General features: G+C 39.9%; 1 protein-coding gene across 1 annotated transcript in view; it reads left to right on the plus strand.

Moving 5' to 3' along the window:
* Nucleotides 1–18,836, plus strand: part of LOC125922814 (alpha-fetoprotein-like) — a 50,050-nt gene extending 31,214 nt beyond the window's left edge. The window contains exons 13-15 of the mRNA XM_049630625.1: nt 7,681–7,813; nt 14,428–14,504; nt 17,446–18,836. Of these exons, the coding sequence (XP_049486582.1) occupies nt 7,681–7,813; nt 14,428–14,475 (181 nt within the window). The 3' untranslated portion in view covers nt 14,476–14,504; nt 17,446–18,836. The remainder of the gene's footprint in view (nt 1–7,680; nt 7,814–14,427; nt 14,505–17,445) is intronic.
* The last annotated feature ends 2,301 nt before the right edge of the window (nt 18,837–21,137 follow it).

A 21,137-nucleotide genomic window follows, 5' to 3' on the forward strand; every position in this document is an offset into this window, starting at 1 on the left:
TTTTTCCTAAAATGCAAAATTTGGAACATTTGTGCGTGGGTGCATGCATGTATGTGTGTGTGACATATACATATATAATGCATATGAAAACATTTATAAATTAGATAATTTTATGAATGTAAGTTATTACTTTGCAAAGTGCTATTCTGATTTGGCTGCTGTTACCAATACTGAAGTCTACTGGTCAGAAATGCTGCCAGTAGAATACAACGTCTTTACGTTTGAACAGGGTTTCCCAATGTGTATTCTAATGTAAAAGGGTTTCTGGATGAAGTCAGCAATGGGGTCTGTGGGTTGACTGCATGAGTCTGTTGATCTGGGGCGAGCCTCAACCATTCTCAGCTGGGCTTGCTCAGAAGACTCTATGGTCAGCTGCTAAGTCAGCTGGGAGCTGGCTGGCCTGGGCCACATGGTCTTCTGTCCTCCAGCAGGCTAACCTAGGCTGCTTCACATGGCAGCTGGGAGAAAGTGGCTGTGTGGAGGCCTCATGAGGCCCAGGTTTGGAAGCATGCAATGCCAATGCTTCTGTAAAGTAGGTCATGGGGGCAGCCCAGATTAAAGTGGTATGGAAATAGACTTCATTTCTTGATAGGAAGGGTTGGGAAGTCACATCATAAAGGACATGAATACAGAGAAAGATGGACAATTGGTCCATTTTTGTAATCTATCAGCCACCTGTGGATCATTAATATAGCTGTTGAAACTATAGAAAATGACAAATGTCAAGATAATGGTGGAAAAAGAGGCGGTTAACTGGGTCTGAAGTCATCAGAAATGAGGGGGATGACAAGACTTTCTATATGCGGCAGAAATAAGTAAAGATAAGGGGTGTCAGAGTTTGATAACTTGTACTTCAAAGGAGCTGTGGTTTTCAAATGAGAATGAAGGAGTTATATTGAAAGCAGTAAAAAAGAACTAGATACAAAGGTAAGTGGATTTCAAGCAAAAACAGTCTCATCTTGCAAGGTCTTGGGGGAAGTTATGTGCTCTGGGTAGCCTCCTGTTTTCGTTTAGAGCAAGACAGAGAAGTTCAGAAGAGAAGCTGTGGATATGGGAATGTTTTCTTTTTTTTTAATGCTTATTTTTGAGAGGGGGGAGGGGGAGAGAGAGGGGCAGAGAGAGAGAATCTGAAACAGGCTCCAGGCTCTGAGCTGTCAGCACAGAGCCAATGCGGGGCTCGAACCCATGAACCGTAAGATCATGACCTGAGCCAAAGTCGAACGCTTAATGGACTGAGCCACCCAGGTGCCCTGGGAACGTTTTCTTGAGAAAGCCTCATGTTACAGAGGAGACAGAGGACCAAAAGAGCAGGGGATGGGTCAGATTAAGGGCATAGAAACATCAGCATGATGACAGATGATCTGGGAGGCTTAGATTTCTGGTTGTGACTGAGGCTGAGGTGACAGAGGTATCATGGGCTGGGCTTTGGAAGTAGCACACACAGCACAGAAAACTTTAGGGCAGCTGATTTGCTCTTTGCCACTGACAGCACAGGTGATTAAGATCTCACAGGTGGTTGGCATTTTCTCCAATTCTCCCCACTCCTGCGTGGACGGATCGAACGGAACTCATTGTCAGGTCTTAGTAAAGAGACTACTTGCTTGCTGCTGAAGACAAAGAATTATCTTTCTTAGTGGCATTGATCATCCATCACTTCGCTCCCATTCAGCTCCTGAGCTTAGAGCCAAGATATTCTCATGGTCCAGGCATTCTCCCTCAGCAGGAATTCTGCTGCTGGTGAATGTGATGTTAGAGGCCCCATATGGAGTTGCCAAAAGTGACTGTTCTAGAAAAAGCCAAAGGGTGAAATTCTAATATCCCTGAATCAGCAGGATGCATTGAAAGCACTCCTACCCCTGACGGGGGGGGCGGTTCCCTCCTAATGCCCCTGATCATGTCCTCAGGAGAAAACATGCAAGCCCTCCTCCTCATTGTTCCTTCTCCCCCAACTTCATTAGAAATGATAGCTTACTGTATTTCTAGTTAATTTATTTACTCAAAGACATGCATTTGCAGGGTCTAAATACTATTGGTCCAACAATATCATCTTGCCAAGTGAGGCAAAGTTTTTGTTGCTTCTGGAACGAATACATACTCATGGGCAGCAAGCACAGGTTGTTGCTTGGTCTGTTTTATCACAGTACTTGCAATTCCTACGCCAGCTGACCCTTGGAATCCTTTCTTCAGTTCTCCAAGGTGAGCCAATCACAAACTAGCCTTTAAAACCTCCCAGTCAACACCCAAAGACTGTTGAGACATTTAGTTAGCCATTCTTTCTTTAGTTCAGGCTTGATGTGAGAATGTAGAAGAACGAGGTCTCTTTTACTTCTAACGTGCAAATTTTCTTCCTCTTGAGGAAGTCTCTGAGTATAGATAGGCACTACTCTATGTATGGCATCTCATCAAATTCTTACACACAAATTTATGAGGGAGATAACATTATATGCCATTTTAATTGTAAGGAAACCGAGGCTCAGAAGGCAAGAAGACTTAGTATGAGACTATGCAACAGGTAAATAGTTGTTGAGCTGCAATTTTCACCCAAGCTATCTGGCTGTAACTACCAACATATAGCTCTTAGTGTGCCAGAATCAAGGGGTTATAATATTAGTTATAATTTTTTAAACATTGAGTTATTCTATAAAGGCTAGATAATAAAAAGTATAAAATATTAGGAATCGTCCCTGTCCTGGCGAAATCACTGTGTTCTCTGTATGGAGAAAACAATAGCATACAGATAGTTAATGTAGAGATTTCTGGAATATTCTGGGAGGATCCACATTGGGAGTCAAGGGTCAAGCTGGAAAAAAACCTTCTTACTTCCTGGGATAGCGGCAAGGGCTCTGTATGGCTGGCTATCACAGCATAAATTTGCAAAAACACAAAAGGAAAACCAAGCAAAGGAGTTTCTGGAGAGGAAAGAAAAATTCAGCAGGATAGAAGAGAAGGTAGGAGTTGAGATCATGTAATAAGACAGAGACAATAAAAAGGAAATAGAAGTTCGAAGTAAAAGAATTTAATTGAGTTAAAAATACTGAGTGGCAATGAGAAGATTTAAGAGAGTATATAAAGATTTAAGATAGTATATAAAGACTAGACTATGCTTTAAATGAAGTGGTGGGTAAATTTCATGAAAAGAAAAGATTAATATCATAGAAATGAAAAACTGAAAACAAGTTGATGGTACTGAGAATCAAAACTAGGATTTAAGATTTAAAAAGGTAAGTTAAAAATTTTAAGCTAAAAACATAAAGAATTAAGGGAGCTTTTTAAAAATTTTTATTATAATTTTTTTTAAGGGAACTGTTTTTACATAACAGCAGTAGGGTTGGTAGGTAGAAAGATCAGAGTGGGGGAGGAAGGAAGTGGTCAGGAGGGGTAAATCAACTCCAAGCAGGTCACAAGTATGTGGCAGTCTGGGGGGGAGGGAGTCAAGCTTTTAAGTGGCACAGAATCCCCCATTTTAGAAGCAGCAGCCTTTATATCTGGGGTTTTAAGGAGAGATATCATGACATCCTAATACCCCTGCTATGAATCTCATTCCCAGACTTTTTGTCTTCTCATAATGGGATCCTTTTCTTCCCCTTGCTGGTTCCAGGACGATTGGAGTGTTTCTCCTGGTTGAAAGAAGCAGTTGCTCTCTGGCGTTCTGGAAACATAGCAGTCTTGCCCGTTTTCCCCCTACTGGTCCCTCTGGGGAAGTGCCTTTGGAAACCAGCCCACCCAGCAGGAGAAAGAGGAAAGCCTGGTGACTCAGGCATAAGTGAAGGAAGGGAGAGAAACTTTTGGGGGTGAGACTAGAGAGTTTGGGAGGGGCCAAGCCATGAACACACTTGGATCCCACAGCTTGTGAGACAAGAGGAGGGTATAGACAAGGGAGCTTTCCTGCCTCTCCCGTTAGGTTTCTCTATCACTGTGGGATCTACAGCTCAAATCCTCAGGGGAATTGTAAAGATGCTCATTAATTATTTGCTGAATGAATAAGTGAATAAATAGGAGGAGAGCTGTGACAATGTACTATTTATTGTGGGAGTCAGGGAGGACGGGAACCATGGTTGGGAGCAACCGTTAATTTGAAATGGAAGCAAGTTGTGCTATGATTATTATAATTGTTCATCGTTCTTATTATCTTTGACATTATTTATTGCCTTAAGTGCACCAGTTACTGTACTCAGCTCTTTAATACGTTATTTTTGGTCCTTGCAAATACCTTGCAATGTAGGTGTTCAAATTTACTTTTTATAAAGGTCAGAGAGGTTAAGAATCTCGCTTACCATCACACTAACTAGTTGAACCAAAGTAAGTTTGACTTCAAAGTCTGTGCCCTCTATAGGATATTAGAAGGAAAGAGAAGTCCAGATTTTGCATGAACCAGGGGTAAACCTCGTCCCCTTCCTATACCAGCTTCTGGCCTTTTGGTGCTGAATCCCCTAAGCCAGACTACAGAAGCCCCAAATGAGTGTTTGGAAATAGGGTCATTCCCACAGTATAAGTATCCATGACAGCTAGTGTTTATTGCCTGGGACTTAAGTAACCCTATGCTTTCATGGATAGGTCAGTGAATTTCATCATCATGGGTAATATTGGTTCTATAGGAAAGTATATTTTAAGACAAAACCCACCAAATTCCAATGGGAAATAGCCTGTATTTCTCCACCTTTACTAATTAATTTCTTAAAAACCGATACTGATTATTCAAAGGTAGGGTAAACTTCTTTGATTATTTATCTAACCATACAGACTTAAATTATATAGAGGCACTTAGAAACGAATACAGCATTTTCTTTCAAGTGGGATCAAGTTTAGGTCTAATTAGAAGAGTAAATATGTACAGAACAGCTGGGTAGAAAAAATGCTGATACTATTCTATTTCTTTTTAAAATATTGGTTTATGTTATTATTGAAGTAATGCACAATCATTGCAGAAAACTTAGAAAGTACACAAGAGAGAAGGAAAAATCATAACGATTTTATTCCAACACTGCAGATCTACCCATTATAAATATATGTGTAGTATAAGAATACATGTCACATAGGTATGCAAGTGCACACTCTCGCAATTGCCCTTTGTGGTTCTAATATTTAATAATACAAGTTTTGCACAGCTTTGCGACTACCTGCTTCCACAAATTTCAGTCCCAGCAATTATCCCTAGAGTCCTCTGGGGAGAGCTTATGAAACTCCCTCCCCCTCCCCCTTGGAGCATTCTCCAAGCATGCTCTCCCTGGCACCACTCCTGGGCCACTGGGAACAGTCATGCCCTCCAGGGGCTGCTGTCGCCTGCTCAGCTGCAGACTGGATCCCTTGAAATGACAAAGCTACTTTATGTTTTGTTGTAAGAAGAAAGACAGCCCTTTCCCCTGACTCCCAGGATTATGCCCTTTCAGCAGGTACCAGGGCGGGGCTGCTCCTGTGTGTCTTCATGGTTTGCAGAACTTTAACGAAAGTTCTCTTACGGTGCTTTTTCAAAGAGTTACCCTGATCCCATGTGACTCAGAAATGAGTCCAATGAAGGCTTGGTTCGGGAACCACAGAATCATTGCTTCTTCCACTGACCAAGCCTTTCTTCCGGGACGGGAAGGGTATGAGCCTGACTTCTTGTGTCGGGATGAGTTCTCCCACGTGGTTCCCAATCCTCATGCCTTCTGGGAGGGAGGCTCACTTCCCTGGTTTGCTGTATATGCCCAGAACTATAACACTCCCAGGGAATGTTTCTAATGCAAAATGGAGAGGCCATAGAACCTTATTAAAAAGCTAACAGACAGTATTACAGATGGGATAACATCGATAAGTTATCGCACCTTGCCTGGATCATAGTAAACATCAGCATACTCAGAAGATGTTGGCCGTTGCCATTATTTTAAATATTTCTGGGGGGAGGTGGCGGGGCTGTGAGAGTTGGAGGAGTGGGAGAGGGTGAGGCTGAAACGGCTAGTTCAAAGAGGCATGTCCCCTGGGCTGCCATGTTAAGCTGGATACCTTATTTTATTGTTTAATGGGATCAGCATGCTGTGGGCAACAGGGCACGGCTGTTTTTGTAGGTCCTGAGGGCACTGCTTGATTGGGCTAGGCTTGAGAGCTGCGGATGGCCAAGTTTGCTTTACCCACGTCCCCCACTTTGCTCCCGGTGCCTGCCTTCCCTGCGAGTGACCATGCTCACTGCCGCACAGTGCCTGAGCTGTGACACTTACATGTGGGGGACTTCGCTGTTGGTCACTGCTGGGCAGCAAAAGGTGGTGGCATCTCAGTCCAGGAGTCGAATGACTCAGCAAGTTGCTTGGGCCAGCGGCCCACATTGAGGTAGCTGGGAGAAGATGAGGGCGTGTCTGGGGCCCAGAGTGAAACTAACCACAGTGCGCACCTCCTCCCTCGTTGCCTGGTCTGTCTTCTCCCTCTTCTCCAGCTGACGCAACTGGACACAAACTGTGGCTGCCGCATGGGGCAGCCCACCTCAGGCAAACAGGGGTTTGGAGTATCGCATTGCACTTCTATATTAGCCTCCATTTACCTGTCTGTGGGCAAAGCCTAAAATCTTTACTATCTGGAATTATTTACTGGACCTCTGGTTTAAATTGTCATAGAAGTAGCTACTTAGAGCTTTGAGATATTTTCTTTTATACCCATCCAAGGCACAAATAAGGCCACTAGGTAGTATACATGTGAACTTGAAAATGAAGAATAAGGAAAGGTTTTTGGTGAAACAGTAGAAGACGGATTAATGTATATTTTCCCTACCCTTCATGCCTTATTTTCCTTGTGGTTAAATCTGTCTTGGTCTAAAACATTAAAAAAAAAAAAAAAAAAAGAGAGAGAGAGAGAGAGAAAGATAACACTGGAAGATTTAGAATACTATTTCATCAAGTAGAGAGACAGAAACCAGGTTACACTTTTGAAGATTCATAGTGGCTAGAAACTACAGTTTGGGGGAAACTCTTTTGTGAAGGAAATCGGAGATGACTGTCAAGCCATTATAGTTTCATATTAGTTTATTGGTTTATCATTAATAACATATGAAGGACCCTCAACTTCGAGGTGTGCTATACTTGTAATATTTATTTGGAAGTTAGTTGTTCAGAATAAATGTTCATTACAAAATGCGATAGGAAAAAGCATTTAATTTTAAGATATAATCTATTTATCATCCAATGCAATGAAAAGAGAAAACAAACATGTTTACCCTAGTAATAGTCATGTAAAATAATTAAATTTAATGTATCAATTATGTTAAAGAGATGTACTGGAAGAAAAATATGTTGGATAAAACACAGAGATGGAGACGGGCAGTGTGAAAAGTACGAATACACCATGGCATTTTCAGGGCTTTTAAATATTTTTAAAATGTATTTATTGTCGGCAGAGAGCATGTGGGTGCATGTGTGTGGGGAAGGGGCAGAGAGAGAGGGAGAAAGAGAGTCCTAAGCAGGCTCAGAGCTGTCAGTGTAGAGCCCGACGTGGGGCTCAATCTTGATCTCGCATGAGATCACGACCTGAGCGAAAATCAAGAATCCGATGCTTAACCAACTGAGCCACCCAGACGCCCCAGGCCTTTTATAAACTTGAGAGTGGGAGTGACAAAGAGGCATGGGTGGTGTTCAGCTCTAAGTTAGCAAGGCAGGTGTGCAGGCTGGCCATCTAGAACTCAGGCAGCACTTGCATTTTTGCCATTGATTTCCGATTCAGGCTCCTGAGCAATCTTGTGAAGCAGAAACCACGGGCAACGGAGATGCAGTTCCAATCAATTATTGCAGATTTCGCTCACCTGGTGGAGAAGTGCTGCCAAGCAGAGGAAAGTGAAATGTGCTTCAGAGGAGAGGTATCCCTGTTTCCTTGTCTATTCTCTTAGGATTTATTGAAGTTCTAAACAAAGTACTCTCTCCATTCCAAACGTGAACGGATTGGGAGAAAAGCACAGTGTAGATGGATTGGTGTAATTGACTACATTTGGGTTCGGGGTATGTTACTATTTATGCTTATTTGAGGAAACCATTAGAATTGAATACCAGAGTCGTGGCACCAGATGGAGGTGGATTGGGGGTGGGAGAGAGAAACATGAACTGAAGACTTTGGTAATTGTAGAGAAACGGTGTCCTTAAAAATAGAGTGAAATTTTAAAGAAATGACAGTTTGAAGACCTTATGGGCAAACTGTAGTTTTGTTCCAGATATTTCTGGGGGGCACAATAGGGAATAGTTGCCAAATGTAATTGGGGCTTAACTAAGGAATCAGGGACTAGGGTTTCATTTTCTTAGTGGCCAGAAGATCATTGGAATAGGGGTGAAGACTACATAGAGGAAAGAGAAATGACCAGAAAAGAGTGCTCGTGCTTACTCACCAAACTGACTACTACATTAGTTTCTGTAACTAATCTAATTTTGTATGGTTACCAAGTAAATGATTTTTCCTAAGATGGTAAAGTTATAGGACTTAAACTGCTAAGAATATCATGGTAGGCTGTGGCCCAGAAAATTCATGTCAATTCATGGAAGGGACCTAGGACAAACTGCTCTCCCAGGGACGTGATTCAAGGAGCAGAAACTCAGATATTGTAGTATCTGAGTAAAGGAATGCAAGTGTGTAGTTAAAAAATAATAATAATAAAGCAGTCTTTATAGTGAAAACAGGCTGTGGATGGTTCAGATGGGAGATATGGCTAGCAATGGCCGAGGGAAATGTTTTCACAGGTAACAATTTTCCTGAATGCCTTGATTACCTTCAGTGGCTCTTTTCTACCTATTCAGCTAAACTGTACATGTGTTTATGTTAAAAGTCACATATCTATAGTCTAGCCAAGGGCAGGCAAACTACAGCTCTCAGGCTAATGGGCTCCACTTCCTGTTTATATAAATAAGGTTGTATTGACACACAGCCCTGCCCGTTTATTTACATATTGTCTATGGCTGCTTTCTGTCTGTAACAGCTGAATTAAGTAATTGCAGGATTGAGTGGCTGTGACAGAGACTGCATGAACTGCAAAGCCCTCAAATATTGACTATCAGGCTGTTCACAGAAAAACTTCACTGACTCCCAGATTAGCTGATACAAAAAATGAAAGTAATCACCTATGCTAGAATCTATTTATTTTAGTTTTTTTTTGACGTTTTATTGTTGAAAGACAGAAAGAGAGCTCGAGCAGGGGAGAGGCAGACACAGAATCTGAGACAGGCTCCAGGCTCTGAGCTGTCAGCACAGAGACTGATGCGGGGCTTGAACCCATGAACCGTGAGATCATGACCTGAACCACAGTCGGACGCTTAATTGACTAAGCCACCCAGGCACCCTTCTATTTATTTATTTTAAAGCCTTTTTACTTTTTGTAAAGCGTTCAGAAAACATGTTTCCATCTAAGCGACAACTCCATAACCACACAGATCAACACTTTGAAGAAGGGCCTAGTCTGGGAACTCCCAAGGGAATTTTCTTGAGGCATTCTTCCTCCTGAGTAAGAATACTACTTGCTCAAACTGTTTAACCAATGGCCTGCTAGGAAGATTTCTGTGCTCTTTCCCCCACATTTTTTGCCTAACAGTTATCTTCAACTTAGTGGTTGAAAAGCCCAATATCTTCCCCTTTCCCCCTTCCTCCTCTACTTTCTTTTAGGATTTCTCTCCCCCAAATTAAAGGAGAAAACAGAAGCTATCTGAAGAATATATCATGTTAATTATAATTTGCCAGAATTACTTCTTCAGATAAAAATGTTTATTATCTGTAATTATGCATTATCTCTAAAGTTTGGTCAAGTTGATCCTTGTATGATTATTCTAAGGCAGTGAGTCTGAAACTTTAGTGTGCATTAGAATCACTTACAGAGCTTACTCAAACAAAATCAGTGTTTTCCACCCCAGGGTGTCTGATTTAGTAGTTCTGGGATGGGGTCTGATAATTTGCATTTCTAACAAGTTCTAGGTGCTGCTGGTGCTGCTGGTTTGGGGACCACTTTAAGGATCACTTTAGTAAGGTGCAAGTAGATAATCATAAACTGTTCCCCCATTCCCTCCCCATGTTTCTGAATTGTCTAATTCTCAGTGAGAAGTTGGAACCAAGGACAGTAACAGAAATAATGAAACAATTGGAAAATAACATATTTATAAAAGGAAGTGAAAGGATTTGTGGATATTAGATATGAAGATAAGACTGGAATATTTACAAAATAACCTTATAGTATATAAACAGGCTTAGCAAAAAATGTGGGAATGGATGATAAAACTACTTTAGAATCTTATCCTCAAGAATTTGTGCAAATCTCCATGCTTCTGTGTTTGTGAAAGGAGTCTAGGCTTGACAATAGGGCAGAGGAATAATGCCTAGAGACTACAGGAGCCTCCATGGAACCACGACCCCAGAAGCTCAGAGGCTCAGCCAGTTGGCAGTCTGTGGCTGTTCCAAGTTAGCTATAAAAGACTAACCACTCCAGGGACCTACGGGCATTTTCTTTGTTTTCTTTTCTGATATTATAGTAGTCAATTATGTAAACCTGTCCTGCCTGCTAAAAGAGAGGGTGAGCAGGTTTGAAGACTGCCTTTCTAGCTCTGGCTGTTGGGAGGACAAAGCATTTTTAGATAAGATGGAAGACATAGTTTGAGAAGGAAGCCAAATTCTAAGGAGAAAAAGGGTGAACCAACAATGTTGGAATGTTGACAAGAGAAAAACGAATATATAAGAGGAAAAAAAAAAAAGAAACTCAGCTATACAGGGTGAATTTGGATTGTCCAAAGAACAGGCATCTCTCACATTTCATGAAATAATAACACAAATCGTAGACCTCAGCAGGTTCAAGGAGAAAACCCTACTCACAGATACTCTCTGCCAGGTCAACGGGGAATGATAATTATAGCCTGAGATATTTCTCTGTCAACCAGCAGAGTATAATATAGAAGAAAGCAAACATGAATTAGCAGAAATGTGGGCAGGTTGGAACAATGCTTTGAAAATAATACATGCAATTTCACAATGAAAAAAAGCGAAGGTCTACTTTTAGATGCGACTCAACACAGGTTCATGGGAAAAGATCTGCTGGGTAAGTGGTCTGTACCCAACAACTTGATGGGTCTACTGTCAGAGCCACTGTAGTCTTGGATGCATTTCCAAAGAAAAAACAAGGACCAGGTTAAGCAAGGTGATAATTCCAACGTAGGTGGATCAATGTGGGTGAACTACCAATGCAGGTGGTCACAGGTTACTATGTTCAGTTTCTTATAATACATTACACAAGCTTTGAAAATAATATAAGCAATACATGAACACAACAAGAGCTCAAACAGAACACCAGGGTACATTTCCCCTTCCCAATTTTGAGTTCTTTCTTCTAGTTTTCCTAGTGATTCCCATCATCACCTTAATAGTTTCCTAAAATATTCAAAATATTCACGTCACATAATGAATATGGTGTGCTTCTGCTGACTTCAAGAACCCTATCCAGAGACTCTTTCTTAATTTATTTAAAAGTATTTTTAGTTCTTTTATTGCTTCTATTTCTTGGCCCTTCAGTTCCAGTCAGCATCTAGTGATTCTCCCAAACATAAGTAACATTTCTAAACTTCCTTTGACTTCCTGCCAAGTTTACTTTTTAAAGCTATACCATTGTTCTACAGTGTCTGGGTTTATGTATCTGCTTATTAAATACAAAGTTTATATGCTTTGTTCAGAAGTTAATGCTAAAAACTGGAAATGATTCAATAGTATATTTAATTGTGTGTTTACTTTGAATATTACTTATATCAGTACCATGAATGGATTGACCAACCGAATGATTTACCCTGTTAAAAGGTGTAGAAATTAAATGAACACTCTTCTCTTACCACTACCAGCTGCAGAAAATCATGCCACTTTTATTTAGTTTCACATATTTGGACTATGATTTTCTTGTATATCCTTCTGTATTTAAGAGTTTCTAATTTCCTTTCTTTTTCTCTGTTGGCAAATAAAGCACGCACTTTCATCAGATTACTAGACTGTTTTAAGTTCTTAATAAGACAGTTTTTTAATAGAATATTCTGTCATCTTAAAAGAATATTTCAAAAAGCCCTCTGAGCTAATCTTTCAATCAGATGTAGTTATTTCTGGACTTATCCATGGCTATTCACATAGGGTTTCATTTTAGTGTAATCCTGGGTAAATTGGACTATTTCTAAATACAATTTTTTTTGTTTTTTTCTTGGACTAGTTTACGTTTTGTTGGGCTACATTCTTAACATATGTACATATGTATGTATGTATTATTTCAAAATAATATATAAACTTTCTGGGTCCTTGTATTTTATTATTTTTTTAAGTTTATTTATTTATTTTGAGAGAGACAGACAGAGAGAGAGAGAGAGAGAGAGAGAGAGAGAGAAAGCCTGGGGAAGGGCAGAGAGAGAGAATCCCAAGCAGGCTCTGTGTTGTCAGTGCAGAGCCCAACACAGGGCTTGATCCCACAAAACATGAGATCATGACCTGAGCTGAAATCAAGAGTCGGAAGCTTAACCGATTGAGTCACCCAGGGGCCATTGGGTTCTTGTATTTTAAAATATTATTTTGTCCATATATTTGCACAATATTTTTGCTGATATGTCAATGGGGGTTCTTTAGGTGTAAACAATAGGATCAAATTCTGGCTAAGTAATATTAGTTTATTGAAAGAATAGTGGCAGCTACAGTTTGAAAAACAAGCTGAGCAGTAGACCAAAACCAAAAGCAACTCAGAAATTAGTGACTTTCTGGTATTTTACTGCTATGACATATCATCATTTCATTATTCTTCGCCCCTATTTTTGCACTTTGATATTTTGGTCAATGTCATACTGATGGCCTTTTTCTTCCCCCTTAGCAGTTCATCAATATCTCTCACATTGATTTTTTTTTTTCTTTTTAGCATCGACAAGGCTTTCTTCTTTTTTAAAAGCATTTTTACCATTATTTCACTGGGGTCTTGGAAGAGATGAGAGAAAACACATTTTAAGAGGATATTAGCTGATTGTTATGTCCAGAGAGTATCTAGAATGAAAAAAAAGGATTGAAATGCATGTCACAAGGATATGGAGAAATTGACTGGTAATGGTTATCCCAAAGTCTTAGGATGGATGACCTGTTAGCAGTCTACCAACATGTCCAGGATTATAGGACATTAGAGTGACTAATTTGATGTCAGTGTAAGGAAAATGTTTCCTCTTTTTCTCTGTTCTCTGCATTCCATCACCTCATGGAACATGAGTCCATGCTTTCTATTTCTAAATCTTGCTTGTGCTTTGCCGCAAGATGTTGAGTTATCCCTTATTTCATGTAGGACATTTCTCATTATTACAGTAGTTTTTCAGATTCCTTTCTTCTACCTTACCTTACCTTTACCAGAAACATTTTCCCCCCACCTCTGCATCTGTCATCATTACAAGTGAGAAATTTACCAAGGAACTATGGAATAAATAGGAATAAATAAAGTCAGGAAGGATGGAAATGGAGAAATGGGACTTATCCACTAATATTAGGTTCAGAGCAAATGGATAAGATTAAATATGAGGGTCTTGAGGTTGAGCTTATGGGAAAATGTCCCATGAAGATTGATTTAAAATGTCATGGGTTCCCAGAGAAACAAAGATTCCTTAAACTGCAGAGCTATTTTGAAAACCAAACTTAAATAGATTCCAGTCTCTAGATAATTTAGATGTGGTACTGTTTGAGGGTAGGAAGAAAAGCTAAATTAATAGACTTTTAAGCATGTCCCACAGGGTGCTAGGAGTTCTGGGGAGTTCAGGTCACCTATCCACTAGGGCGCGCGGGCTTGTGTGTGTGTGTGTGTGTGTGTGTGTGTATGCACGTGCACACGCACACACACTCGCTCATGCACTAATCTTAGCAATGGAATTCTAGGGCCCTATTCCCGCTTCACTAAAGATCACTTAACTTTTACCTATCTCTCTGGGCTTCCAAGAATGACTTTCATTTGAATAAAGAGCATACAGGTAAAAATTGGGGAAAACTGCTGGACTTAGAATAGAGGTCAATACCAGTGTATACGAAGATGGTAAGGACACGGATCGAAGTTCGTGGTTTTGATCCTCTTGAATTCTTGTACCTAATTGTATAATGATTTAGCACGGGATTAGCCTAGAGCAGTTTTAAAATGCATTGAGAAACTGATGTTGATTGTTTTTACCCTGCGCCAAAAGAGTCCCATAGTTTTGTGAGGAAAAAGCAAAGTTTTTTTTTTTTTAAATCCAAATCTGGGGTCCTCAGAGTGAGAGAGGTATTGCAGTTAAGTAAGAGCTTAAGCTAAGGGACTAGGCTGTGAGAAATTCTAAGATCTTGAGCAGTGAGCACTTAAGAGCCCCTCAACAGGCATATACAGGTAAGTCTTAAAGATTTTTCTGTTTGGGGATCATAAATGTTCGGGTGTCTTCTTTTGTTCTGTTTTTCTCTTTCTTTACCGATGTACTTATTTGCTTTCTTTTCTAGGGGTCCAAACTGATTGAAAAGTGCCAGTCTCTCTTGGGACACAAATGACCCCAGAAAATGTCAGTGCGGAATCTTTGGTGAGATCTGCTTTTTATTTTTCATCAGTAATCAAACCCATGTCTGAGAATCAAAATAAGATTCAACAAAATCATTTCTTAGCTACTCACAATGCTACTCAAGAACACTAGCGTGGCTACACTAAATCTCTCCTTTTCTACTCAGAGAAACCTACTTATCGTAACCCTGATACAACCAGCTTACACTCTTCCTTTCTCCCCTAAGCTTTCGGCTTCTCAGAAGCAGCACCAGAAATATGAAATCAAGGGGCCTTTCAAAGCCTCAGGTAGACGCGATGGGCTGCCACACTGAGCTGGAAACTGGCTGTTGGGTTTCCAGAGTGAAAAAGTCCCGCCTGCAGTTTGGAAGTTTCTGTCTATATCACTGTTGAAAATGATTATTGATGAACTGAATGGAATGTGCTTTATAATAAGTTAACTTTAGAATTGCTTTGGCTTTTTTTTTTTTTTTTTTTTTTTTGAGAAAGTGTGGAACTGGGAGGGTACTTGGAACTGCTTATAACATTCATTGAATAGATTTTAGTGGTTCTAGTGTATGAGGCGCTATCCTAGGAGCTTGTGATACATCGGTGACCATGAAAAACTAAACAAAATCCCTATCTTTCTCATGTTTACCTTCTGGGGGAGGTTGGTGAAAACATATCTTTCCTTCTTTTTGTCTCTCTCTCTCTTTCACCATCAGTTAGACTTGAACTAACTAGGACTTTGCCTTGTGCCTATGGCATTGAACACATGATGAAATCAAGAAAATATTTAACGTTCTGTTTGCCAAGAGCCTTTGAGTTACTTGCAAAGCTACAAAAGGTCATAACTGAGGTGGGGAATAGGTTCTGTTGGCCGTACATTGTCTCCTACGTGCCAGATAAGTCTGCTTTTGCAACAGCCGGTGTCCTAAAGACACATCATTACACGTAACTTCTTGCTTATTATTGTCACTGGCTACAGTAATAATAACTAGCATGGTGCCAGATACTAAATTTTTACCTGTAAAAACTCATTTAGTCCTCATCATAATCTAATGAGGAAGGTACTATTAGTAACCTTCCCATTCTACGGACCAAGACGATGAGCACAGAGAGGTTAAGCATCTTGCCCAAGTATTCACAGATGGTTTGGAACCAGGTTTCAAATCTAGACTATCCATCTCCAGAAACTGGGCTCTTAATCAGTGCATTCATGCTTTTTTGTCATGTCAAGGAACATCATTATCTAAAAACTCAATAGCAGAGTAATCTCCCTGAAGCACTGATTGCAAACAGTGGTAGTTTTCTCTGCACCATGTTGAGAAGAGAATGGCTAATTCCTTCTGTGAACAGCGAACCAAATAACTCGCTCCGTCTCCTTTAACCATTGATTCTGCCACTAACGCCTCAGCCTTGGAAGAATCCCTCAGAGGTTCATTCGATTTCTCATTCTTTTTTCTCTATCTCTTTCTTTCTCTCATCTCTTTAATATATATTTGTTAATTCCTTTTTCTATGTGTGCTCATTTCTTTCTTTAAACTTTGAAATTGAGTTCTGACCCCCTTGGCGCATTTTTCTCATCCTTCCACCTTTTATCTTTACCCTATGTATGTGATGCTGACATTGGAATGCAGGGGCCCTAATGTTTATTAACTTGAGCTTTCGGTGATGATTTGTGTAGTAGTCTTTTCCCCAGCAATCCTAGGATCAATGACATAATGAACTTATCATTTGGACTTATGTTTATTTTTCCAGATTTTTTTGTGTTTAATAAAAAATAATCAGTAATAGTGTAGTGCTTACTAAATAAGTGAGTTATTCTGATTAGAGAAAAAAATTCACATTATATTGCATCTCACCTTGATTTTAAATAGTTTTACCTCACTCCAGTGATTTCAACATGTTCATATACATTAGCAAATTAGATGTGAAAAAACGTTTGCAAGTTCCTATTGTGTTTAATACACTGCTAGGTGCTATAGAGAAGAATATGAATTTACTAAGACCAGATAACTAATGCATTTATACAAGAGACAAACACATAAGGAATTACAACAAAGGGCAGATTTCAAATTTCCAGTGTCACAAGAGCAGAGCTGATAATGTGATTCACAAGAGTCTGAGTTCACAAATTGTCACAGAGACCAGGAAAAGTCATGGAAGAAGTGACCCTGCCCAACGACTGGAAATTAGGCAAGGTTTGAACGGATAGAGAAGTGGTGGGATGTGAGGTGTTTTGGGGAATGGTGAGTGATTCAGTTTGGTCTGTTGTAAGACAAAAATTAAGTAGTTGTGGGCAGTGTGATCCAGTGGAAGATAGGGATATAAGGGTGGGTGGGGACATACTGTAGTTTAATTTTAACAACAGTTAAGGTTTATCACATTTTTAACGTGTAAGGTGCCAGCCTTGACATGTATTATTCCTATAACTCCCACAACCATCCAGTGAAGTCGGTACTACTATCCCATTTTACAGATGAGGACAAATAAGAATGCCAGACAGAGTGTAGTTTAGGGTGAAGCCATAGATTATGGGGGTTGAGAGTGTGGATTCCAGAGTGTGGTTCAAATCCTACCCAGTTTTTCTAAAGACCTTAGCAAATCTCCTAACCTCTCCATGGCCTTCCTCATCTATAAAATTGGGTTGAAAGGGTAGCTTCTTTGTGGGACTATAATAAATACTAAATCAGCTAATATAGGTAAAGCTTAAAACAGTACTTGACAAATGGTAAGTGCTATTAATTTGAATGATGTGAAATTGCCAGTTTGGTAGGTTAAATATTGACAATTTCAAAGGGCTCAGTCAATCTAATAGGTGTTAACTATTGTTATTTAGAAGACAAATAAAAAAAAAAAGAAAAAAGAGAAAGAAAAAAAAGAAGAAAAAGAGAAAAGAAAAGAAGAAAAAAGGACAAATGGATGCCATTGAAGGGTTTTGTTCTAATGCATCCTATTCCTTTCTTTCCTTTCCCGTGTAGATATAGCAACATGACAGTTACACCTGCCATCTTGTCCACCTCATAGGCTGCCTTGAAAATGGACTTCTTCCCCGTTCAGTTCCTGAAACCAATGTGAACGGCCCTAAGCAAAATTCCATAGCAACACTGCCTAACTGAACATTTCATATAACCAAGAGATAGTAAAATATACCACCAAATCAGAGAAAACCATACAGAAAAGATTCTATATTTCTTTAGCTACTGGGTCTGATTTGTGAAAAGGATGCATATATACAGGAGCTTTTAGAAAAACATTTCATATAACTCATTTGCACATTCTTTTATTCACTGATTCACTAATTCATTAAGTCTTTTATTCAATTGATTTTTATTAAGCACATCCTATATACAAAACACAGCATTAAATTCAGCCAAGTATACAAAGATGAATGTAACAGGTCCTCTACCATTAATAAGTATAACATTACTGGGGTTGAATTTGAACTAATATGTAACTGGTAATAAAAAACCTGAGCCACCTGAAGCAAGGATAAAGAGTTTTATGACAAAAGTTTATATTCTTGTATTATGCAAAGATACCTCCGAACAGATTTTTCTCTCTGAAATTGTATTGCCATGTAACAAATTATCCTAAAATTTGGCATACTACAACAGCCATTTATTTTCTCATACATTTTCCAAAGATCAGGAATCCAGGAGTGGGTTATCTGGGTTTTCTGGCTCAGGGTGTCTCAGGAGGCTGTAGTCAAACTGTTAGGGCTGTGTCATCTGAAGGCTTGACCGGGACCAGCCCATGGCCCACTCATCTGGCTGTGGACAGGCCTCAATTGTTGCTGGCTCTGGCAAAGGTCTCTGTTCCCATGATGCAAATCTTTCTCTGGGGCTGCTCTCGCCGTGGTAGTCAGCTTCCCCCAGAGCCAGTGACCCAGGAGAATGAGCAAGAAGGATGCCACAGCGTTATATGACCTAGTTGCCCAAATCACACAGTGTCACTTCTGCTATCCTCTGCTCATCAGGATTGAGTCACTAGGTCCAGTCCATTTGCAAGGTGGGAAGGATTAGGCCCCACCTCTTGAGAGGAGGAATATCAAAGACTTTATGAATACATTTTAAAACTACCACAGAAGCGAAGTTAATGTCTTATTAAATAATTTTATTTTTCTGCATCTGGTAGGACTCTGCTTGCATGTACTTGCTACTTCTTGTTGGTAACTTTCTAATCATAACTTATCTATGCCCTAATTCAAAAAGTAACACGTGTTTATTATAGGCTATTTAATAAGCATAGAAAAATAAGAAATGATTCACCCATAATTCTACAATTCAGATATAACCACATCTAATGTGTTTTTGGTTAGTGTACACACACACAAACATATTTTATGGATAACAGATATTTTGAATATTTGTATGTATATTCTTATTTAGATATCGGATATGTAAGAAGAATTTCTTCCATAATTACAATTTATTTGGAAACATACTTCTTTTTTTTAAAAAAATTTTTTTTTCAATGTTTTTTATTTATTTTTGGGACAGAGAGAGACAGAACATGAACGGGGGAGGGGCAGAGAGAGAGGGAGACACAGAATCGGAAACAGGCTCCAGACTCCGAGCCATCAGCCCAGAGCCTGACGCGGGGCTCGAACTCACAGACCGCGAGATCGTGACCTGGCTGAAGTCGGACGCCCAACCGACTGCGCCACCCAGGCGCCCCTGGAAACATACTTCTAATAGCTGCATAATATTCTGTGGGTAAATGTTTTTTTCCTTCTGTTTTTTTCCATAATTTTGAAAATTTAGGCTATTTAATTATTTTTATCACAATAGCAATATAATAAGTATCTTTGCACAATGGCTTTGTATGACTGATTATTTCAATATAGGATCCTCTAAGCTGAATTATAGGATGAACTTACTGCTGAACTGCTTTCAAGAAAAGTTATATCCACTTGTATTTCCACCAGTAGTCTCAGTGGCCATCTGATTGTAATTTGCTGAGTATTTAATCTCATTTCTTAATCTTTGCCAATAGACCAAAAAGTGCATTTTGTTTTTCTTAACTTTGTGTTTTGATGACATCCGAGTTATTTTGTTGACTCTGTGCTCCAAATCCATCCTTAGCTGTTGGTTCTTTGAAAATGGATACGGACCCTTTAGAATTATTTTATTGACTCTCTCCTCCAAATTTGTTCTTAGCTCTTGGTTCTGTGAAAATGGATATGGACCCTTTAAGTGTGTTTCCTTTGCATTGTGCATGATGTCCTGCTTCGTCGGTAGAGGGCGCTGAAGAAGCATTGTAGCAGGAAATTTGGTCTTTCCAGATTCCCAGGGCTGACTGACAAGGCTTTGGGGAAGCCCACTTTTTTCCTCCACTGCTTTGCCCAGAGTGCTTTCTCCAGGGCAGTTTGCCTGTAGGGTGCAGCTTTCTTTACCGTTTGTTCCCCCAACTCCTTCATCTTTCGATTGGGTTTGTGGTGGCACAGCCTGGAGCTAACCCTAACCTGAACACAAATCACTGCTTTCCACACCACCCCCTGGATTCAATGCCTGCTCACAGAGAGGGCCCCCGGGGGTGGCCATCTAGTAAGCTACCTGACCAGCCTCTGTCCCACACAGCTTCAAAGATACTGCAGCCCAACTGATGCACAGAGTTGTACTGGGTTCCTGCAAAAGAGGCCCCTATAGCTCCCAATCCTGGCACACACACTTCTACTTTACAGTTATTCTCCTATCATCACAGCTTAATTAAAAAAAAAAAAAAAGTCCATTTATTTATTGTGAGAGAGAAAGAGACGTGGGGGCGGGGCAGAGAATTCCAGGCAGGCTCAGCACTGATGGCGGGGCTCGATCTCACATACCGTGAGATCATGACCTGAGCCAAAATCAAGAGCCAGACGATTAACCCACTGAGCGACCCAGACGCCCCACAGCTTAATTCTTTATATTAAACTTCTCCTGCTTAAATTACTGTGTTTCTGTCTCCTTGCTGGATACAGTTGATCACCATTAAGATACAAGTCTCCTCTCACAACACACCTAGTAGCTCTTTGTATTTCTTCTGTGATTTTACTTTTCATGTCTTTTTTCTTTTTTTCTATCCATGTCTTGGAATTTTTCTTACATATCCTGTAGACTTTCAATATATTAATGATTAATCTTTTGTCATTTAGGAAAGGCACTTGACACTATTTTAAATTTTTATAAGTATACTGAATTTTAACAATTTCATTTGCCCTACTTTAGCAAGATGAGAGTTTTTCTGAATTTTAACAATTTATTTTGCCCTACTTTAGGAAGATGAGATATTTTTCTTTTTTTTTTTTTAAGTTTATTTATTTATTTTGAGAGAGACAGGGTATGTGAGCAGGAGAGGGACAGAGAGAGAGGGAGAGAGAGAGAGGATCCCAAGCAGGCTCTGTGCTACCAGCACAGAGCCTGACGCAGGGTCTGAACTCATGAACCGTGAGATCATGACCTGAGCTGAAACCAAGAGTCAGATGCCCAATCTACTGAGCCACCCAGGCACCCTGAGAACATAATTTCTTATTAACTGATAGCTGGAAAGATAATGATGCGAGCCTCTGTTTTCCCCAATAAAAGATTTCCTAGGACTCAAAGGTCACAGCACACTTTTACCTTCATTGAGTTTAGGTTTCGGTTTTGGTGACACTAGGAAGTAATAGCTTTGTCTAAAAATGTTTCATATT

This window comes from Panthera uncia, chromosome B1, assembly GCF_023721935.1.
Source record: "Panthera uncia isolate 11264 chromosome B1, Puncia_PCG_1.0, whole genome shotgun sequence".
Classification (NCBI taxonomy): domain Eukaryota; kingdom Metazoa; phylum Chordata; class Mammalia; order Carnivora; family Felidae; genus Panthera; species Panthera uncia.